Raw genomic sequence first — 21,367 nt, 5'->3', positions numbered from 1 at the left:
ATGCTGGCTTATTTATTGACAAAAAAAAACGAAATAAACGGCTTTGACCACATACCGCTTCGTGGTAATAAAATCCTAATTAGCCACTTTTTGTGCGAAGGTTTATCCACAACCCAAACATTTCTACATTAGCAACTACCAAACGCGTGGTTGCTTACATGATGACGAATATTTTTTGGTCATGGTCCTTAACATTGTTTACGACATTTGCGCCACCTCCCCTGAAAATTCAAGGCATCATTTTGGATGGAATCTGTAGTACTGGTTCTGTGCACAGAAAAAAAAATATGAGCATGTTTCAACTAGGAAATTTTAGCTCATGAAGTCTTTGCCACCTCTCAGTTCGAGAATTTTGATTTGATTGTACAGGTTTTTAGAGTTGAGGCTTTATCAACACCTTACTAAACAACCAGTATTTTCTGACACTATTTACCTTGCTACAAAAACGTAAACAGTCAACGTAATCAGGAAAACTTGTATGTGCACTGACGACGAATGAGGTCACGCAGAACAAAATTGGCGGCTACTACACCATGCACGTATGAATAACGCATTGAGGAAAAAAGAAAACACTCGTATGTATCGTAACACTGAAGGGTAGAAAGACGGCGAAAGACATCAATATCAGGTAAACAGTATGCCATGGCATACTAGGACGTTTTCAAGGCGCAAGTGAGTCTTACTGTTAGGCAGACATGTTTTAAAAGTTTACGTCGTATCATGTCGCACCAATGTATTTGTTACGTACAAATAAGCACCACAAGAAACTGCAAAAAGAAAAGAAATAATAAAACACAAGTATTTTCTTTCACACAAACAAAACAAAATACGTATGTGAAGGCAATCAAAAACCGTAAAGAGAATATAATTTGTTGCACAAATTAGAAAGCAACATTTTAGAAAACATGAAAAGTTATCGCTGAAATTTTGCGTGAACTCAACTGAACGTTTCGTAATCATATATTTGTACACCACGTTGATCGTTGCTTGTAAAGGTTGAAACAATATTCAAGCTTCAGCAAACTTGAAGAACGACTCTAGAATCCCGCCGGGCCATAAACGGCAAGTTTTTGGCAAGGGGAACATTTTGAAGAAATGGCTTGAACCAGTTGGTCACATACAGTCCACGTTGCACCATAGCTTTTGTCAATAGCTGCAGAGTAACATTAATTTGATCGCAAATCCACTGAATATCTTTCCTCGCTTGTTTGCCAAGAGACTGCAGTTTTAGGACCAATGACTCTCCAGAGCATTTAAAGCGGCTTTGAAGTTTCTCCACGAGGTGTCGCAAATGGTCAGTTAGCCACTGGAGGTCAGTAGGAACCATAGACGAACGCTTAAGTATAGAGTAGGACAGATAGTAAGCCTTATCAATAGGCACTCGCAATATCAAGGAATTACGGAAGGACCATAGCAGTTTGGCAAAAGGAAGTTTCGAAACAATAGTATTTCGCTCGAACGCGCTCTCTAGCGCTTCTAAAACCGGTGGTGGAAGATGAAACTCAAGTTTTAGGACGTTGTCCTCGTCTATGGGGTAGGCATGGATGACTGTAAAAGCTTTCTCGCCGTCAATTTGGGTTTTGTTGCAGGAATACTCCGGCACAGGAATACTGATTGCACAGTTGTTGTTACCAGTTTCGTCAAAGCAATCTGGCATTCCTTCGAGCTTCAAATCCCCACCAAGCATGATTTCTATGGCTCCTTCGTCCGTGGAGTCTGACGACCAACTGTTACGTGATGAACCGTGACTTGCACGTGATTCCTCTTCGACTTTTAGCTCGCTGACGTCCGCAAGTTTTTTTGCGGTCTGGGACAAGCGCCGCGTGATGCGCTTCCGTTCGCTGAGCTTATTTAATTCGGATGAGAAGGTAAGGTTTCGACGACGGGGATGAACTGTTTCGAAGAGACCGTGGTCGCAGAGGTAGTGGACAGTTTCTCTGAAGCCTTGTGAGCAGAATTCTTTTAATTCTTCGGGATCTTTAGGGAAGAACATAGACGAGCATCGGTAAAGATTTGATGCGTTCAACTGAATACTGGTGTTGACAAAGCTAAGGTCCAGTAAGGAAGTTGAGTTGTCGTTTCGTGGACAGATGTCGCTGTTTCCAGACCACGGGGACACAGTTATTGTGTCATCATCGGCAGGTAGATTGTTCGACAGACCCCCATCGACATATCTCACCCCTCTGTACTTGGGTGGAAAAACACCAGAGTAAAATGGCACAAAACAACTGCAAATGAGAACTTGTATCAGCTCTTCACGACTCTTGTAGTCACTCACAATGACGTTTTTCCCATCGCAAAGGCGAGTCAGCGAGATGAAAAGTCTCCCTGTGGCAAGTTCGTGAGCATTTTCCGGCAATCCTGCTCTCAAATCCCGAATCAACGATTCATTAAGTCGAAAACCCGGACTTAGTGGTCCCAAATACCTTGATCTGGCATCCGCTACGATCTTCATAGTACGGTAGCACACTTCCCCAAAGCAGACATCGGTCAGTAGCATTGTTCCTATTATTGACCCCGCGGAACATCCGTAAATGCGGTCAAAATTCCGCACCAGTTTTGGCGCATGTTGTTTTAGACAGCTTGCCACCCCGATGTGATATATTCCCAGAAAACCGCAACCCGAAAACGAAATGCTTTTCGGTTTTCCGCCGACATGAATAGTGTTGGCAGATGACTTGCTCTGGTCCTCCTCGTTGATCGAATCAAATTTGGATGCCGCAATGACCATTTTGGAGTTTTATTAATTAAAACCAAGCCGAATCTGGAATTAGAAAGTTCAATTGAGTTGTTATATATAAAAACTTTGTTTAATATGTAGGAAATTAGTGATTAGTCTAATAATAAACTATTAGGCGTTTATTAAGGCATAGTCCGTAAGACAACTTCAATTAATACGCCTACGATCATGAGGGGTTTTATAAATAGCACACTGCTTTTAATCCTGTCTACAGTGCTACTAACTCATAGGGGACCCCTCAACACCACAACCAACTGAACAAATCTGTTACGGTTTTGTTTACATTGCGTAACGCGGTACAAGGTGCAGTTCAATGGAAACTCATGGAAGGGTCGACCTAAGGACAAGCCCGAAAACTACGAAATATTCCTATAATTTCCATCATTTTGAGTATTGTATGTAAAAACTTCTGTTTAACAATTTACATTCACATGGTTCTCTAACATTAACAACAAGTTAGCCTTAAAACAACCGGACCAAGAACGTATCCAGGGTGGCAAGGTTTTAGCAATAATATTTATAATGCATATTTTTAATCCAATAAGAAATTAAAATAGCAGCGATCGCTAACGACAATGACTTGCAATAATAGTATGTGTTTGTTTTGCTTTTCTGTTTTTGAAATAAATCGCTCACAGCCTCGCACCAACAACATTCGTAAATGTGACATTAGATAAGTTAAATTTAAAGTGTTTCTCGTATATTGCCTAGCAACACCCGTCGTACGAAGTCCAGTCATCGTCGCAATGCAATCGTAAATTGACAGGCGTTTGCACGGTTGCGCCATATGTTGCACTTGTGGATTACATAAGGTTGGATGGCGACACAAAGGCAACCACAAAATGCGTACGGATCGCATTGACTTATTGCAACCACGAAAACACCACGAAACAGGACCTTCGGAGCCAAGTTCAAACTGTCTAACATCGAATAACTTGTTCAAACACCTATGTGTAATTTGCTATTTCTATGTTAAAAGCAGTTAAACTTCTGCACTAGTGATGGGACGATACCAGGTTTTGAAGCGAGTACCGATACCGAGTACGAGTACCACATGTATATACCTTCGATACCGAGTACCGAGTACGATTACCGAGTACTTAAGTGCAGTGTTGTACTTAGTTGTATATCACCTGCTAATTTATCTGCCATGGTCGGCGTACAGGCGTACACACACACATGCAGAAAAAAGTAATCTCCATACAATAGCGATAAAAATACGTAACCGGGCGGAACTTTTTCCCAAATTTGTACTGTCCGAAGCATATATTGGCACAAAGTTTACAGTGTTCTTATAGTGTAAATCGGTCTTCGGTACTCGTGTTGGTATCGAAAACTGAGACAAAATATTTCGATACCGAGTACGAGTACCGATACCACTGAAATCGTTCGATACCATCGATACCGAGTACCGAGTACCCGTCCCATCACTATTCTGCACACAATGCGTTGTTTATGATGTTTTTTGCGAAATACCCTGTTACCAGCCTAGTTTTTACATTTTCACAACGGGACTACAATCGCTGTTTAACAAAACAATAACAGCCTAAAGTTAATGAAAAGCGAAACATGTGTTGGTATTAAACTCAGTTGCAGTCTGATCTGGTTTTCTAAGATTTTTCGGCCAATCGAATCCCAAAAACTGAACATCCACACCGTTAATTGTTTTAAAGAACTAATTATCTACAGCGCAATTTGTTTGAAAAAAACTATAGTAAAACAAAAATTTCAGGAAACAGGAATGACAAATCGAAGTTGATAAATATTTTATGAAGCGTATTGGAGATAAAATCTAATTCTAGATCATAAGCAACGAATTAACCAGTTGTTCTAAACATTAAAAATCGTTTTCTATTATTGCAACTAAAGCTAAGAAAAACTCAACATCGTCGTCTTACTAAACCTATAAATTACAACAGACCACATGTTAAGGCTAAAGGAAATGACGACACGACCACATAGAAGTGGGACACTTCCCTATGGGAGATTATCCAAATTAAGCTGTTCTACACTCGCATAACACGCACATAGTTTGGACCCAGTGTTTAAACCACATTGTGGCGTACACTCTCAACAACATTAGACGCTCTTTTTGACTTAAACAAACGAGGTTGTTTATATAGCTGCACTAAACTACAGTATAGCTAAAACAGGTTCTTACGACAAACACAGGCAGCTGATGTTCAGTGCGAACAAGTAATAAGTGCGACGCATATCTTTTCAAACGTTTCTACACAACAGATTATAGGTTACCGTCAAATACATTGCCTTGAAGCTCGAAGGCCTATCTGCTTTCTGCTCATTGGCTGAAGCAGAAAGGCGTACACGGCGCGGGTCACTTCAGCAGTTTGCGCCTCTATGGAAAAAAGGCATTTGCCTTGTAACAAAGGGCCCAAGATCGTGAGCGCGCAGACGAATTGTGTCACACCATCACGCGCCGGGTTACCCTAGGTCGAATTCCTGCCGCTATTCACGGTCAACCTTTTTGTTTATTTTTCGCAGATTCACTGCTTCGCGCACACTTCGTGTATACTATTGGTTTGTTTTTTAAGTGATTTTTTTTAAAAGTGTAATGAATGACCATTAAAGTTTTTATTCATTTATGAACAACCTTTTAATTCGGATATTTTTCAAATTTGTTGACTGCATAAAGGTTATTTGTTTAGTAGCGTCTGTTCAAAAAAATCGAACCCTACAATTCCTACATAGTTGATTCATATCTTTGTACAAGTAATATGACTTTCGAGAAGCTTGATAACACCGAACAGTTTAACTTAACCCGAGGTCACTTCGTCATTTACGAGTTCGAGTGACGTTGTGTTTACTTCACGTCATTGGCATTTGACTGGCGGTCTGCTCCTGACCAAGTTGGTTGCAACGTAATGGGCAATTCATGTCCAATTTGGATCAACTTTTTTTGCGAAATATAAGCCGATAGTTGAAGTATTACCAAAAGATTATTCAAGACTTTTGACATGGAGTAAATATTGCCAGCAAAAGTCTTACCCACATAATCGAAACATGTGGTTAAAATTGAAAAAAAGTAGCCAACGCAAAAACATAAATAGTCGAATTTGTACAACGTTGTGATGGGTAAGTACTACGTCGGAGTGGTATCAAAACAGCAGACCTTTTCAATCAAGTTTGTCAATGTTATGCTTTCAACCAGTCTGTTTGCTGTAAGGCCTCGACTTGGATTACCAATCTTAAAGATCGTTACAACACTAACCAACGTGGATTAGGCAAACCTAACTAAACAAAGTACTACCAATATGTTGCCATTTCTTATTTATTGTTTTCACAACAGTCTCGTCGGGGAAATGTTAACACAACTTCCGTTACGTAATATGTAAAAAAGAGCAGCTGTACGTGAACATGCGAGCATGTAGGTCTTTAGGCGCGAAAAACAATCAAAGTGTTTCACTTCTTTAGTATTGTTTACAGTAAAGAAAAACGAGTTTTACAGTATTCTTTCGGTGTATTGCCTTGAACAATTGTCGACAGATCTGCGCAATCTGATAATAAAACTACGTTTTTAATGTTTTGTAAATAACCATCCAAAATCCTGACTAAACTGCCTTGTATATAATCTGGTACATCCGTGGTTTTGATTTAAAGCTGGTCAGTCTACGGTTCAAACGAGTTCATGCCGAGATCGATTCCTAATTCGCCGTCGGGGTTATTTCGGTTCATCCAAAACGTGTTGATGGCTACCTGAAGTTACTGACATTAGCGACAAAGGTTTTACACCAACTTTTTGGGAGTTTGAAAAGCTTGGTTACATTTACGTCTGGGTTATCAGGGTTGCCAGGTGGCCTAAATATCGGACAAAAAACGATAAATTGGCCTAATTTCACATGCGGTGTCCGACGCCTAAAAAATGATTAGGACATTTAGTTTTTTGTCCTAATATGTCCGAACTTTGCTGATTGTATAACTTTGTGTCTCCTTCCTATTTTTTGAAGGTTACAAACCTTTTTTTAAGACAAAACGTGGTTTAAAAGTGCAACTTGTTTTGCGTAGTACTTTGTTTATGGCATTAAACACATAATTGTCTGCCAGTGAATGTTTGGCCATTGTTGTGTACAATGCAATTGTATTGTAATAAATGGGTATCTAAGGTGATATGAAGCAACTAGTTGACGAAACACTTTTAAACGTTGCGAAACCAATGATAAACGCTACAGCAACGTGTTGCAATTGTCAACTAAATATTATTTCAAACATGTCGTTTTCTCGAACATGGGAAGTTAGTTGGGCTTTAAGTTTGGATTTCAGTTCTTGTGGTTGCACGCATAAGTGACGTCATATTTTACGTCCGCCACTTTGCATTTGTTGAAAACTCGGCGCTTATGAGTTTAGGGAACGTAAACGCACAAAAAATGGCAGTTGGCACCTCGATATTGATACCTTGTTAGCAATTATACGCTCTCGTTTTTTTTTTGTCCTAAAATGTCCGATTTTCAGACAAATACTGTCCGAATCCAGCCGACAGGACATGGCAACCCTGTGGGTTATATGTTTGGGTTTAGTGTGGAAGATATTTTTCCCTTGTGTCCAGGCATAAATACGTTATTTGCTAGTGCTTACAATTTAGGTAAGTTATTTTTTCACGAAATTGGTTCTTTTCAGAACTGAAGGTCAGCTGCTGGCTCCATCGTTGCTTTATTGAAAAAAGTTTTACCGAAGACTTTGCTATACTGCGCTCTCAGACGGTCAACCGATGCGAGAAGAATAAACCACATGGGGTCCTAAATATGTTTTAAAACCGGTTAACAAAAGCGTAAAAACCTAGATCGGGATTGGAACCGTAAAAAAAAAATTAATTAAAAAAAAACTACATTTTTTGGATTTCAGGCAAGATTTTTTTCTAATCCAACATCTAAGGTCTTCCTCCTTTTTAAATTAGTGCGACCATTTACTTTTTTGCGTATATGAAAAAAGCCGATTAAGCAGGGGATGGGCAACCTAAGGCCCGAGCAACTTTTGAGCGGCCCGCGACTCGTATTTTATTTTGATCGGCCGGACGGAATGTATATATCAAAGCCCATTTTTATAGCAAAGAGTTGCAACATTAAAACGTTGATAGTTATTACTAAGAAGAGGCATCGTTACGTACAAAGACAAAATCGCTGTGTGTTTGACTTTGCCTAGCACTATTATGTTATTGCATGATCATCGTTGCGGCCCGCCGCCGCAATATACCACTACTTTTTGACCCGCGCATGCAAAAAGGTTGCCCACCTATGCGATTAGGCTACGTGCCTTATACCATGGTCAATAAAATATATTTACGACTGAAGTTGGGTTTAGAGTTCGACCCTTGTACAGTATACAAAGAGCCTGTCATTATCAAAAATTTACTTTGACACATTTACCCATTGATGGTGAAATCACGCGTGTTTGCATTCTGCACGTGATAAATACGCGAGTGGGCCATATTTTCTAATAGGACTGAACACAGCGGAAACGTCATCTGGTCAACATCTTTTCATCTGTGCATTATATAAAAACCTCAATCACTCCGGAAAAGATGTGGGTTTTAGTAAATTACCATAAATGTAATTATTTACTTATAGCTAAAATAAACAGTCATTTTTCTCAAAACTGAAATGAATTTTACTTCTAAACGAAATTCATTGGAACATTGGACAGAAACGAAACGAATTATAGTAACAAAAGAACATTATTGAACTCAGAAAGATGAACTTCGAGTTTGACATAAAAAACACGATATTAGAACAAAATTCGCCAAAGAACGCAAATAAGTAATATCAACTTAGGAAACATTATTCGGTGGGAAATGAGTAGGGACCCAAATGCCCTGTCTGTACAGACCAAATGGATTCATGGGTCTTGGTGCCATGGGGGTATGTTGGGGTAACATTACTTCCATTGGATTAGGTCCCATCATTGGTCTTGGTGTATACCCAACAGAGTTGACACAGCACCATGGAGATGGAATGGGTCTGGGATTTTGTGGGGCCATCATTGGTGCCACAGTGACAGTTGGATGGATCACTGGGCGGAAATTATTAACCAATGAAGATGTTGGCTTAAATGGAGGAGATGAAGCTGTCAATGTACTGAAAAGTAATAAACACAAATTTGTTGGACTGTTTTTATCCTCAGGGGACAGCAATGCCTGACTGTTATGTTTAAAATAAATGCACTTAAGCTTCCATTTTCATTAAATATTGTTTTCAATTCTGTTAAATCTTTTTTTCACCATAATTTTAAGGGGAGTTAGTGAATTTAGTTATTAAATTTATTAGTTCAAACCAGGGCTGTCAAGCCGGTCAATTGACCAGTCAAATACAGCCAATTGACAGCACTCTATTTGATGAGTCAAATACTATTTTTAATTTTAAAAATTAAGTATGGTAAATTTTCTTTTGGTTGTTGTAAAGGGTTAAAAAATTTTAATAGCCTTAAGTAGCAAAGTTGAGGACATACTTTTGTAAAAATAAGTGCCCCGAAAACCAGTACAGTTGTACTTTTTTATCAGAAATAAATGCCCACACATGTAGGGGATACTTCTCATTTGCAGTTAAGATCTGCAGCACAATTAAACAACATCATCATTGCATAAAACACAATACTCACATAATTGCATAATTCACTTGGGCATTTTTTGCAAATATTGCATGTTTAAACTGACAGATAAAAAATCTAAGAATGTTAAAGCAGCTGTGTAAACTTGGAGGCGTACAGTACTTTTTCTGTAACTGATCAAAAAATTGTTTGCGGATATTTGGCTTATAATTGTCCTGAACGGATTTTATTTGAGAAATGAATAATAAATACTGACACACTGGTGGGGTCATTAGTGAAATAAGGACATGTGATGCAGTCAGAAAATGATGTGATATAGTATAAACTGAACATTTTCCATTTTACAAACAAAATGGCATCAACCTTTATATTCATTACTTGTGGTTTAAAAAAGATTTACCTTCCGACTTTTGCCTAAAATTGCAATTTAATAGTGTGTATATTATTTGACCAATATTTGACCGGTCAGTTGACCAGATTTTATTTGTCCGGTCAAATACCCAACCCTAGTTCAAACCGAAGGTTCCCCCTTGTTGGAGCAATGCCACTAGAATTGCTTATCAAAGTGGTTGTTGCATAACAAAATTTCGCTTCATAAAATTAGATTGGTCATATTAAAAAAGTTGCTACTTATCACACAAAACAAAATTTAGAACGGCATAACTATTAGTTTGTTGCCATATGGGATCTTGCCTTGACATTTTTTTTTTATTTGACACAACATTTTTTATTTAACTACACTTGTAAATAAATGCACTGGTTTTGTTAAAACTATAGAAAAATTTCAAATTGGATTCTGTGCATAAAAAAAATAAAATTAATGTTTAAAATTTGTATTTTTATAAATAGTTAAGTGTAAAAAATTTGGCACATATATGCTATATTATAACATAGCAAAATTTATGAAAAAAATATTGTAGTAAATATACAACAATTTTTAAAACTTTTCACCATCAAAAGTTTCTTAAATTGGGCCAAACTTTTTAGTTTCTATGAAAAGCCTTTTTTTCTGCAGCCACAGAGACAATACAAAAAATAAACAAATAAAGTTTTATCACCTTGTGTTCCTTGAAAGTGACATTGATGCAAATATATTTGACATTGTTTGAGGTGGAACCGGCGGAATTATTTCCAAACTTACATCACCATCATAAACATCTAAAACAAACAACAAAAAGTTTTGTGTGAGGCAAACATCAGATCAAGCACTTCTACATTATTTTAAGTTTATTGGCCTTCTTTTTTGAACAAAAAATTAGTTTGTATGACTTGCTGGAAGAAATAAACAAACTATAATATACCATAAACTCTATGGCTGGTACTAGGGCGTGCAGGCACAGAGGGAAAACGGTTGACAGACGGTGGTTCAATCTTGTCATCAGGTTCAGCATTGAATTTGACAACCGTTTTTCCATTTTCTGTTTGTTGGAGGACTTGCTCAACAAGTTTTATTTGCAAAAACACATTTTCCAGTTCAGTAACAAGATCTTTAGAAGGGGCTGTTGCCAGTTGATTAAGCATGGTTTCCCTGCAATAAAAAAAACATGAGTTGGGAGTGCAATAATATACTTTGTGGTGCTACACACAACAAAAATAGAACAAAAATATTTTTAACTATTTCACAAAAATTATGAACAGACCTTTTTCCTGTCATTTGGTGCTGCAAAGCCTTCAAAATATCAGGACTCATGTCCTTAATGAGGAATTTAAACTCTTCAATTTTATCCACAACAGCTTTCTTCTTACTACCCTCTTCTGGAGTTATGCCAATATTTTTTGATAAAGGTGAATCGTCAGTTGTGTGTGATGACATTTTCCTATTAGGAGATGATGACTCACTGTCAGCAAAATGTGAATTTGTAGTAGAGGTATGGACTTTCGGTTTTGAGTTTAATGAATTTGGTGATCTTGGTGAACTCGAAGTGCAGGCATCATCAGCTGTGGCAGTTTTATTAAACGGGGGCACTGTTTTGGAAACTGAAAAAAAAGGAAACATATTAGATCAATTTTTTTGTTAATTTACTCAAACCACAGATTAAACCAAATGTCAAATTAAAAATAGGCAAGTAGACTAAAGATATGCAATAATATTGGTAAAACAAGCATTTAAAAATTAGCTTTTACCTTTATTTGTGTTCTTGTTGTTAGATTTGTTTAAAATTAGATTAAAAAAATCTAACAAGTCAGTCTTTTCTGGATATCCGATGTCAACTATCATGCTTGGGACATCACATACTTGGTAGAAAGTAACAAACTGACGCAAAATACCATTTTCAACCGCTCCCTTGACCTGGATATCATAAATAAAAGTTATATTTAAAAAAAACTTTTTTTTACATTTCCGTATTTGCCAAACTGTAGTTGTTTCTGCAGTCAGAAACCTGTCAGTTCCCACAAATATGATGCCATGCAGCAGTTCAAAATATGTTAGATTTACAGCCCACTGTTTAACAGTTTGAGCACAAACATTGTTAACAAGGGGACAAAATTAAGACACATTGTCAAGATCAAAACCATCATCATTCAGTAACCAACAACATTCATCTGCACAGTTTATCACAACTGCTGTTTGTCAAAAAAATGTTTGTAATAAGTCAAGAACCAGAGTTTTATATTCACTTGGAAGAAATACCTACAAGTACTTGCTCTAGTCTAAATCATATCATGTACAAGATCGTCGATATTGAAACACAAGAAAAAGGTATAAGAAGAGAAAAACACATTTCAAAAAAGTTCAAAGAGTATATTTTCCAAACAATAATGGCTACATATATATTAACAATTATGACAAAACTACAAACCCTGTGTTTCTCCAGTTCAGTGAACAGTCTGGAATGAGTGTGATCATTTTTTAATAGAAGTTCCTGAAAATTAAGCCGTTTCATCAAAAGCATTGGCAAAAGTAGATCAGTGGAATCAGGACGAAATATGGCAGAAATTTCAGCACTTGTCATCAACAGATTTCCTTCATAATTTACCACATGGAAGGTGAGGCTCTCTTTAAAAGTAAATTGTTCAAAAAAGTTATCTGATCTTCAAATTGACATTCTAAACATTGTAGCATAATTTTAAGTTATGTACCTGAAAACTGGTGAACTTCCACAAAAGGTTCATCAGCATGTTCTTTTGTTCTGTTCTGTTCTAAAAAATAAAAAGTAAGTAAATTTAAATACAATCACGTAAAAACATTTTTTCAAAGTGATAGTGCATGTTTGTAATTAAATTTTATTCTTATTCATACATACTGAGTAAATCATTTTCGTTAATTTCTTAAGAGTGTATGCATTAAGACTCAACTCAATCTGTAGTTTAGTGGTTCCCAACAGGGGTGGAGTTTGCTTTAATTTGTGCATATGGTTTTTAAATAGACAATTAAGGTCTGGTAAATGACTTGTGAAGTTGATAAAGAACCAACTTTAAACGATCTTTGTACGGTTTAGCATCTACTACAGTGATTCTCAAACTGTGTGCCGTGAGAGATTTCCAAGTGTGCTGCGAAATATTTCCTATTTTAAAGTGCAAACAGTCCCTCATGTTTTAGGATTCCATGACGAAATACTGGTGTGCATAACAAGTTTCCAAGTTCATATTTTTGTTATTGGTAAAGAAAAAAAACAACCATAGCCACCAGAATAAAGTTGAAAATTAACATTCTTTGAACAAGTTTTTTTATGTTTACCTGCGAAATGTGCCACAAAAAATGTGAAAATTGAAGTTTTTTAATGTGTTGCATGCTTAAAAAGTTTGAGAACCACTGATCTACTATGTAGTCTATTGGGGAGTAATGAAAATATTTGAATTGTTAAGGAGAAATTCATAAATAATAGTTGGGAACCACTAATCTAGTTATTCTGTTTTAGCAGCAAAACCTGATAAGCCTGGACGAAAATTGTTGTCTCCATTAAACTTGCTGCAAGAACTAAAACCTGGTGGAGGGGGAATGTATCTGTCCAAAATATAACCTGGATCTTGAAAACGATCTTTTTCATAGTGCTTCTGGTGTAATGGGGCTGATTCTAAAACATGCGGTTTGAGTTTAATGCTTTGTAGGTATTTTTTAATGCTGAGGAATTTTTAGCAAATTTCACTTAGTTTCAGTTTGTTAATAAAAAACATTACTGAAACTTTACAAGCCTCTATTTAACAAACTTGGTGTATTCTAAAACAACAACCTAGTAGTTTTTAGTTTTCCAAAAAAATGTCACAGCACTTGGACTAAACTGTGGTTATGGTCTACTCTATTACAATACAACTTTAATCACTGTTGGGCACAAAATGCCTTGATTTTGTGCAACTGTCTAACAATGTGCCTGCTTTGTACTACTGTGTCCAAATCAACTCGCACACTAAGTATGAAAAAAAAACATCACTTCACTTTTTGACTTGCAATAAGTTACGACTCAAACCTGCAATATCTTTTAAGTGTACGCAACACAACTACACATATAACCACCAACCAGTAGGTGGGTTTGCGCCAGGATCATGGAGTTCATAAGGAGGTGGCTCATCACTGTGGTGTGAAGTTACTCCACTTGTTGAACTTGCAACAACTGTGTTTGCTTGTTCTGTCACAGCTTGATGTCCCAGCTGTTAATAAAAGTAAAACTTGAAATGCGTTTTAAGATTAGCAACAAAAAGATGGCATAGTACCCATCAACAAGTATTTAGTTAGCACAGGCTTCACACACATGTATGATAAAAAGCAGTATTTTTTAACTTCTAACTTATATCTTTACCTAAAGATGTCTTGTTTAGACTTAGGCTACAAATATGTATACATCTTGAAAAAAATGTGATTACCATTCTATTTCAAGCACAGATCATATCTCGAAGCAGCAATGATTTGGTATAAGTTACCTCTGGTGCTTCCTGTTTATGGTGCAGGGCATCTTTTATTGCTTCTCGCTCCTCCAATGACAAACTGTCATCCACATATATTGCCATACCTTTTTCAATCAAAACATCATTGACATAAATATCCACTGTGTCTGACTGCCTCGTGTCACAAACCAAAAGTGAGAGAATCCCACAATCATCAACATCTAAAAATATCAAAACAGAGACTGTGTGCAACATGACAAATTTTTATGCTTGACAAGGCATGGTACTTTTCCAATTCATAGATATAGTAGCAAAAAAGCTTCACATTTGCCCACCAGTAACAAGAGCAACAAGGCTTTTATCACGACACATTTCAAGCATAATCCTCCGCGAGTGAGGATGCCAACTTTGAATGTCAGCTGGTTGAAGATGGGAAAGTCGAGCTCGAATCATTTGAGCTGGTAAAACCTGGAAACTTGTTTTGAGTAAGAAGATTGAGTGGACAGAAACTGATGCAACATCACCATAGTCGACATATAGGACTTCCACGAACCCACACTAAAACATTTAAAGTTTTTAATATTTATGATATTTTATTAACATCTAAATATTCATGAATTAAATTTTAGCACACATGCACAGTTTCAGAAATTTTATATTTAAGCACAATTTTATTTTACTATGTATAAGCTTGTCAATTTTTTGTGCAAGAATTGAAATATCTTTGTCTTTTTTAACAAGTCCTCAAACAAAAATGGAATCTGCACAATGAATGCCATTGTTGCAGGTAGGGTTTCTATCCCGGGATCCCGGACAATTTCAGCAAAAAATTCTATCCCGGCATTTTTTCTTTGTCCCGGGATATAAAAATTGAATGCTTTTTTAGTTGCACTCTTCAACCAGAGGTGCGACATCCACTGGGTTTTCGTGAATTAAAGTGTTCACCGAGGTTTCTTGCAACAATTCAAACAGGAATGATAAATAGTTCTGTTGTTGCGAACAATACAACAGTGTTAGAACCCACGTTATAGCTCTCAGGTTTGTCAAATTTGCGCTATAACTCTCCAGTTGGTAAAAATCTGGCAATTTGTAAAATTCCAAGACGGTGGTGTGGTTATAGCGCCATCAACTTGTGTCACAAGGTTGTGGGTTCTAATCCTATCCCGGTAGCTGGAACTTGATGGGTTGAACTAAATTGGACTTACCAACTGACTAATTTAAAAACTGATTTCAACTTAAAAAAATATTCAATTAACTTAGAAAATAACAGGCTGCTCGACGGTCGCCTTCTGAACATATTGCATTGATGCTTTGCCGGCCCACTACAAATAAAAATGAAGCATACAAACTAATATTATAAATTTAACAAAAATCGAATAAAATCCCGGGATATCCCGAGATTGAGGTTGTTTTGGTCCCGGAATCCCGGGATAAGCCAAAGTGGCAAATTTGAGAAACCCTAGTTGCAGGCATGAACAATCTCAGATTTGCACAAGGCAATTGTGAAACATCACCAACTAGTACACAAATGCAAATATCTGTGTTAAAATTGACTTTGTGGTACAAACTTGCCTCTGGTTCCTTTGTTACAATTGCTCTGTTCCAGTTTTTGTCTCCATGATAAATTGTAGCACATATTTGTCCAACATGAATGAGATGAAGCGGCATCCTGTATAACAAACATGTGAAAACTAAAACATTGCAATTTTAATGTTTTGGAATTTTTCTCGGTAAAAAAAAAACAGATTTTCGTGAAAAATGGGATGAGCAGAACAAACATATTGCCACCTAGAACATTCTTATCGTAAAATAAACTAAAATCTACTAAATATACTATTTTGAAATAACGAGTGCACCAAAGCACACATTTTATGTATTGTAAATTGGCCTGCATAGCTCAAGTAATGAATATTAAATAACCTGTAGAATTGTCCCTCCTGGTGAGAGTAGCACTTTTCCATCTGGTCCATAAGTTGATCCAAAGCCACAGTCGTTTCTTGTCCAATAACTTGAATCATAAAAGCACCAGGGGATACAACATGGGATACAAATACATCAAAATAGTCCCAATCCTTGGTGGGAGTAATAGGGGGATTGTAGCAAACCCCACTACCTACAGCATCTATGGGGACAGTGGGCACATTTGCCTCTTCCACTACAAACTTGTCCGAAGAGGAATGAAGTATTAATTTTCCTACAAAGAAGATTATTTTTTTTTACAAACAGTCATTGTGTTTTTTCATACCATCAAGATAGACTATTACTGGTTTGTATCAAAAGTATGAGTTTGTTTTTTGTATGTAGTCAAATGGGGTAAAAAAAAATTTGCTGAAGTTGGGGTAAAAAAAACATTTTTTCTTAAATGCTTTCTTTTTCATAGGTTGTATTTATTCTCGGCCTAAATAATAAGCCATAAACCATTCTCAGATTTTGTTTCTAGGCAATGTTCTGCAGGTTGAAACAACAGTAGTTAAATTTGTATCTTAAAAAGTCTTCAACAACTTTCCTGTAGATTTTTTATTACAAGTTGGGTGTCAATGACATTTGTTCTGTGTTGTGTCATAACTATGACCTATTAAACAAAAAAGACTCCACTTGGCTAGATTCTAATTTTTTTCAGATATCTTGTTGTTTGTTTTTACCCCAAATGGTTCTATAGGAATGGGGTAATAAAAAACTATGTATTTTTTACACCCCCAAAATTTTTTTGCCCAAACATTTTTATTTGTCACTTGGAAGTTTAGAAAATAAAAAAGAAAGCCTATAAAACATGCACTTAAACCAAAGTTGTATAAAATTGCTTTGGGGGCCAGTTTTGGAGAAATTTTTACCAAAAAGTATACCTGCATGCCTAAAAGTACAAATTGGGGTCCAGGCCTAAAGAAAAATGCTACAAAGTAAGAAAAAGAGGTTATCAAATCATTATGTGGTAATTCAATCAGTTTGGGGTAGAAATTAAACTTTTTCTCAATAAAGTTTTAGGTTACATGACAGGCAATAAATGTAGTGCAATAAAGGTACAAAGCCATGGAAAGTCTTAGCACCAATTTGAAAGTGTTTATTAATTTACAAACAGTTTACTAACTGCTGTAAGTTTGGTTTGCAAAATTTCGAAAACAAAGAATTTAATGTGGCTTGTGTTTTTTTGGCTTATTTATTGTAAGAGTTATTAATGAAATTTCTGTCTTATCTTTGACTTTAAGATGGTTTATTAAGTTCATATAATTGAATTGAAGTTCCAACTGCCAATTAATTCTTCTTCAAATGGTCCTAATGTCCACTTGTTTTTTTTACCCTGACATCGTTTTTTTGTACCTTTTTTGGGTTACAAAAGAACAACAGTTTTTGTCAAATATTTTTTTTGTTTTTAGTAAAATCAAAAACTTATCACATAACTATAAAAGTAGCCCCATCAGCTTTGTTGGAAGAAAAACTGACCTTTCGTTGCCTAAAATAGAAGTTTGGCAACAAAGTTTCAAAAAAATGTTTTTTTTACCCCACTTGACTATAAGTAAGTTTGTTAAGAACAGGGGTTACCAACCTGTGGTATGCGAAGGTTTTGCAGGTGGTATGCGAGTAGCTTTCGTGTTTTTCACAACAACCTGGATTCACATCTTTATCATATATTTATGTGGTTTTGTTGACCAATTGGTTGACAGTAAACAAAAAAATTCAATCTAGTTGTGGTGCTTTAGTGTTACTTTAGTAGCCCAATATTATTCTTCGGAATAAAGATTCTATCAAAATAGTTGTTCTGCAAGTAGTGGTACGCGTGGCAGTAAAGAGCGTCCAAGTGGTACGAGATCGCAAAAAGGTTGGGAACCCCTGGTTTAAAACAAACATAATTTTCTACCTTTCAACATTGTGCTTACCATCTAAACAACCAAGTCTGTTCAGTAGTTTTAAAATAAACTCTTCTGTTGATGTAACACCAAGTTCCAGCAAAGGAAAAGCTTTGCCAAACTGGATTTGATAAATACTGGATAAGCTGCTGAAAGTAATTCCTTCAGGAAAGCGCTCCAGTAATACTTTTAATTCCTTTTCAATCTCAACCAAATTTGGCGAAGAATTTTTGTTTAAATTCCCTGCATGACAAAAAGTAATAAATAAAAAAAGCAATTTCTGTTCAGCATCATTCTGCTAAGTTCTAAAACAAAACATTTTTTGAACAAAACACAATAATAACACATTTTTTATTAATTTTTTTAGCTTTAATAAACCGAAATATTTTTACCTTTTTTGGGTTGGTCATATTTGCGAAGACATAATAACCAATCCCCAGTTTCAGTGAGTCTACAGATGCTAACTTGGTCTGAAAGTGTGGACATAAATTCAATTGTGCTGAAATATCCCAATTTCTTTAAATCAAGATCCTTTTTAAACTTTTGCTTGTATGTGATAGGAAGTCGAATAGCCCAAAGACCTTTCTCATAATCATGCAATAATTCAATAATTTCATTCTGTATCTGTTTGCATTTGGGTGGGTCTTCTGGTTTAAAAATAGCTGATAATGTTTCCGCATTATCCAAGGCTGGTGAAACATTAACACTTGATTTGTCACCAGGTTTCAACACTTCTTCTTCAACACAACTGTGAACAAGTTTATGTTTGGTAGCAGTACATGGTGATAAGGATAACTTAACTTCAGTAGTGTTTAAAGAATGCTTAGAGGGGTTGCTTGTGGCAAGAGAAGATGTGTCATTGGTGGTGCTTTTGGTTACATCAGACAAGCTTTGTGTTGTGCTGCTCTTTCCTGAGGGTTTAGAAGAACTTTGTGTAGAACTGGTACTTTCCTCAAGACCAGTTGAAGTACCAGTGGCACTTGACAAAGAAACATTTTTCACAGGAGTAATAGATTTTTCAGACTTGATGCAACTAGTTTGTGCTTGTTCAGGTGATTTTTTTAAGTTGACTGCAGTTTCATGTAATTTAACCTTGTTGGCCACCAAGTTTTTATAGTTACTAAGCGATTTAGATGGATAAATATATAAATTGTTGCCACTGTTATCTCTGCGGCCGAACTCCAGTCTGGCAATATCTGGCATGCGAAAAATAAAATCAGGTATTTTCTGAATGTTTTCAATGGGCAAGTCAAAGCCATTTAGTGTTTTGTACATTTCAGGTAAGTGAGACAAAGAGAAACCATCAGGATGCATACTGATAAGCTTATGGATCGTTGAGCGAAGAAATGCGGATGGAAATTGATTTGTAGACTGTACTGAAAAAGGTTTAAATGCCTTTTTTCGGCTTGGAGATCCTTCTGGAAACATTTTGTTGTAGTTTTTCGGTTTCTTTTGCCTTTGCACCATTTTAAGAATATGTTCAGTTTTTTCATCAGCGATACCGAAAAACATCAACTGCTTGTTCTTAATTTTAACATAAAGAATATCTGTAAGACTTTTCACAAAATCAGCAGCAGAGAAGTAACCAAATTTGCGATGGGGAAAGGGTTCATGCATAACTGAATAGTAGTCTCGCTCCAACATGGAGAGAGTCAAACCTAAAAATGTATTATAATTATTACCAGCAGTTGAAGCAACAAATTTTACTTAATGACTAGTTTTATTTCATTCAATACATTCTTACCATTTGGGGCAGAAATCAGGAGGCTTCTGATCACCTTTTTTACTTCAGCTTTTGCAGCAACCAAATCCGTCATGATATACGTTTAATTTAAGTCGTTATCTAACTCCTCGTTAACTACGCTAACTTCTATATGCGCATAATTATTTACAATTTCCTGTGATGACCATTACCAATGTTTTTTTAAGGTGTTTTGGGGGACCGTTTCGGCAAATTTCTCCAGCGGTTTCCCAAAATTTGGACTTGCAAATATATGGCTATTTTTTGGTATTTAAATGAAACACTTGCGGTCTCTTAAAACTACTTAGCGGTCACCCAAACCAAACCTTAAAAAAAACCGATAATACTTTTGGTTGAACAGTTTTAAATAAAATAGGACAAGGCAGCACAGTATGGTGCCTAAATGAAATAATTCTGCAATCTGACGAGTTTGCACATGAATTTTGTAAATGGTATTCTGCTGACGTCCGAAATGAAATGGCGCGAGTAGAGCTACCAACACCATGACGAGAACGGTAGAGCTTCGAATCACAACTTCGCTTTCACAAGGGGGCGTAAAGAGCTGATTTTTTTTATTTAGCGGCTATAAATGGGTTGTGTTGGAAAATAAGTTTTTAAAAATTAAAAAAAAAATAGTAACTCATTTTTTGGGTTAGTTTTATTGAATTTTAAGTGCTTATATCTTACCCCGACCCTAATATCCCTAACCGTGAGCATTTTCGGAGATATAACCAATCGACTTTTGGTTGGCGCGTGCTTGTACCGGGTGGGAGCTCCCTTACTTACTTTTTTTAAATGTTTATATGTTGGCATTTTATTTATTACAGATTAAATTTGAAATAACACTCCACTGATGATTTAAGGTGTTTTAATAATGAAGTAAAATAATTTTCTTCCCACGAACTGTCTTTATTGGACATTTGAAAGCTACGTAAAACAGTAAACACTACCAAATCAGTAAGAAACCTCGCCAGAACGAGGAAGAAAAATTCGAAAAGACTCATTGAAATGTTCCTCTCCACGGAAATCTTTAGTAAAAGGCGAAAGATTTATGCGTGTGAAGAGAAACCAGAGTGACGACAAAACGTGGTCCGACATTCTTTTCTGTCGGAGTCGTTTTCTATTTGTGGTGTTCGCGGACCCTCATGTTGCGAATACGTTTCACAGCATAAAGAGGAATTTCGTTATTCAAGTAACGCGAGTATTAAAAACGCGGTAAAAGGAGTATTTTATAATCTCTTTGCGCGGTATAATTGTATATTTTTCTGCGGTGATATAACTATTCTGTTGAAAAACAAACAACACGCATTAGTTTTAATTGGTTTAAAACACAAACCCGAATACGATAAAAGTTGTCTTCCCTTTGTTTATTTGTTTTACAAACGTTAGAAAAATATTGTTACTTGTAGTAAATGATAATTCACTGCATGTTAATCGTATTTGGGTTTGCTTAAGGGTCAGATGTCTATATCTCAGATAGCCAACTGCATACCTACATATGGATGTCTATGATTATATTCAGGCTTTGTTAAACCTTAAGTTGTAGTTACAAATCAATGCGACATCAAACTGACTGCAAACCCTCAATGGCATTTCCAAACAGGCTGAATAAATATAATTTTCACTTGTAAAATATGTCTTTGACCCAACCGTTAACATAAATCACAA

The 21,367-nt window shown here is 36.2% G+C and overlaps 2 protein-coding genes and 1 non-coding gene across 4 annotated transcripts; all 3 read right to left on the bottom strand.

The window, feature by feature from the left end:
* Positions 1 to 461: 461 nt before the first annotated feature.
* On the bottom strand, positions 462 to 2,785 carry LOC145204202 (uncharacterized). The gene has a single exon (XM_080076673.1). It carries the CDS (start codon positions 2,729 to 2,731, stop codon positions 1,016 to 1,018), a length of 1,716 nt encoding a protein of 571 aa, XP_079932799.1. The 5' UTR covers positions 2,732 to 2,785; the 3' UTR covers positions 462 to 1,015.
* A 5,552-nt stretch (positions 2,786 to 8,337) lies between these two features.
* LOC145213759 (tudor domain-containing protein 5-like) lies at positions 8,338 to 21,310 on the bottom strand. Of its 2 annotated transcripts, XM_080082151.1 has the most exons (16): positions 19,703 to 21,310; positions 18,351 to 19,616; positions 17,989 to 18,201; positions 16,037 to 16,310; positions 15,689 to 15,785; positions 14,452 to 14,674; positions 14,153 to 14,337; positions 13,753 to 13,882; positions 13,165 to 13,311; positions 12,377 to 12,436; positions 12,097 to 12,293; positions 11,420 to 11,585; positions 10,936 to 11,272; positions 10,597 to 10,823; positions 10,354 to 10,453; positions 8,338 to 8,826 (listed from the first exon to the last, which is right to left on the bottom strand). In XM_080082151.1, the coding sequence occupies exons 1-16, from the start codon at positions 19,773 to 19,775 to the stop codon at positions 8,520 to 8,522; spliced, it is 4,002 nt and encodes a 1,333-aa protein (XP_079938277.1). In that variant the 5' UTR covers positions 19,776 to 21,310; the 3' UTR covers positions 8,338 to 8,519. The 2 variants fall into 2 exon arrangements, with proteins under 2 accessions (XP_079938277.1, XP_079938285.1); XM_080082159.1 differs by lacking the exon at positions 13,165 to 13,311.
* LOC145210937 (U5 spliceosomal RNA) lies at positions 20,663 to 20,776 on the bottom strand. Its single transcript, XR_013856263.1, has one exon. It is a non-coding gene; the product is annotated as a U5 spliceosomal RNA (small nuclear RNA).
* Positions 21,311 to 21,367: the final 57 nt, after the last annotated feature.

This window comes from Phallusia mammillata, chromosome 1 (assembly GCF_965637545.1).
Source record: "Phallusia mammillata chromosome 1, kaPhaMamm4.hap1.1, whole genome shotgun sequence".
Classification (NCBI taxonomy): domain Eukaryota; kingdom Metazoa; phylum Chordata; class Ascidiacea; order Phlebobranchia; family Ascidiidae; genus Phallusia; species Phallusia mammillata.
The sequence above is the reverse complement of the archived record's forward strand: the minus strand, read 5'-3'. Positions and strand labels throughout refer to the sequence as shown.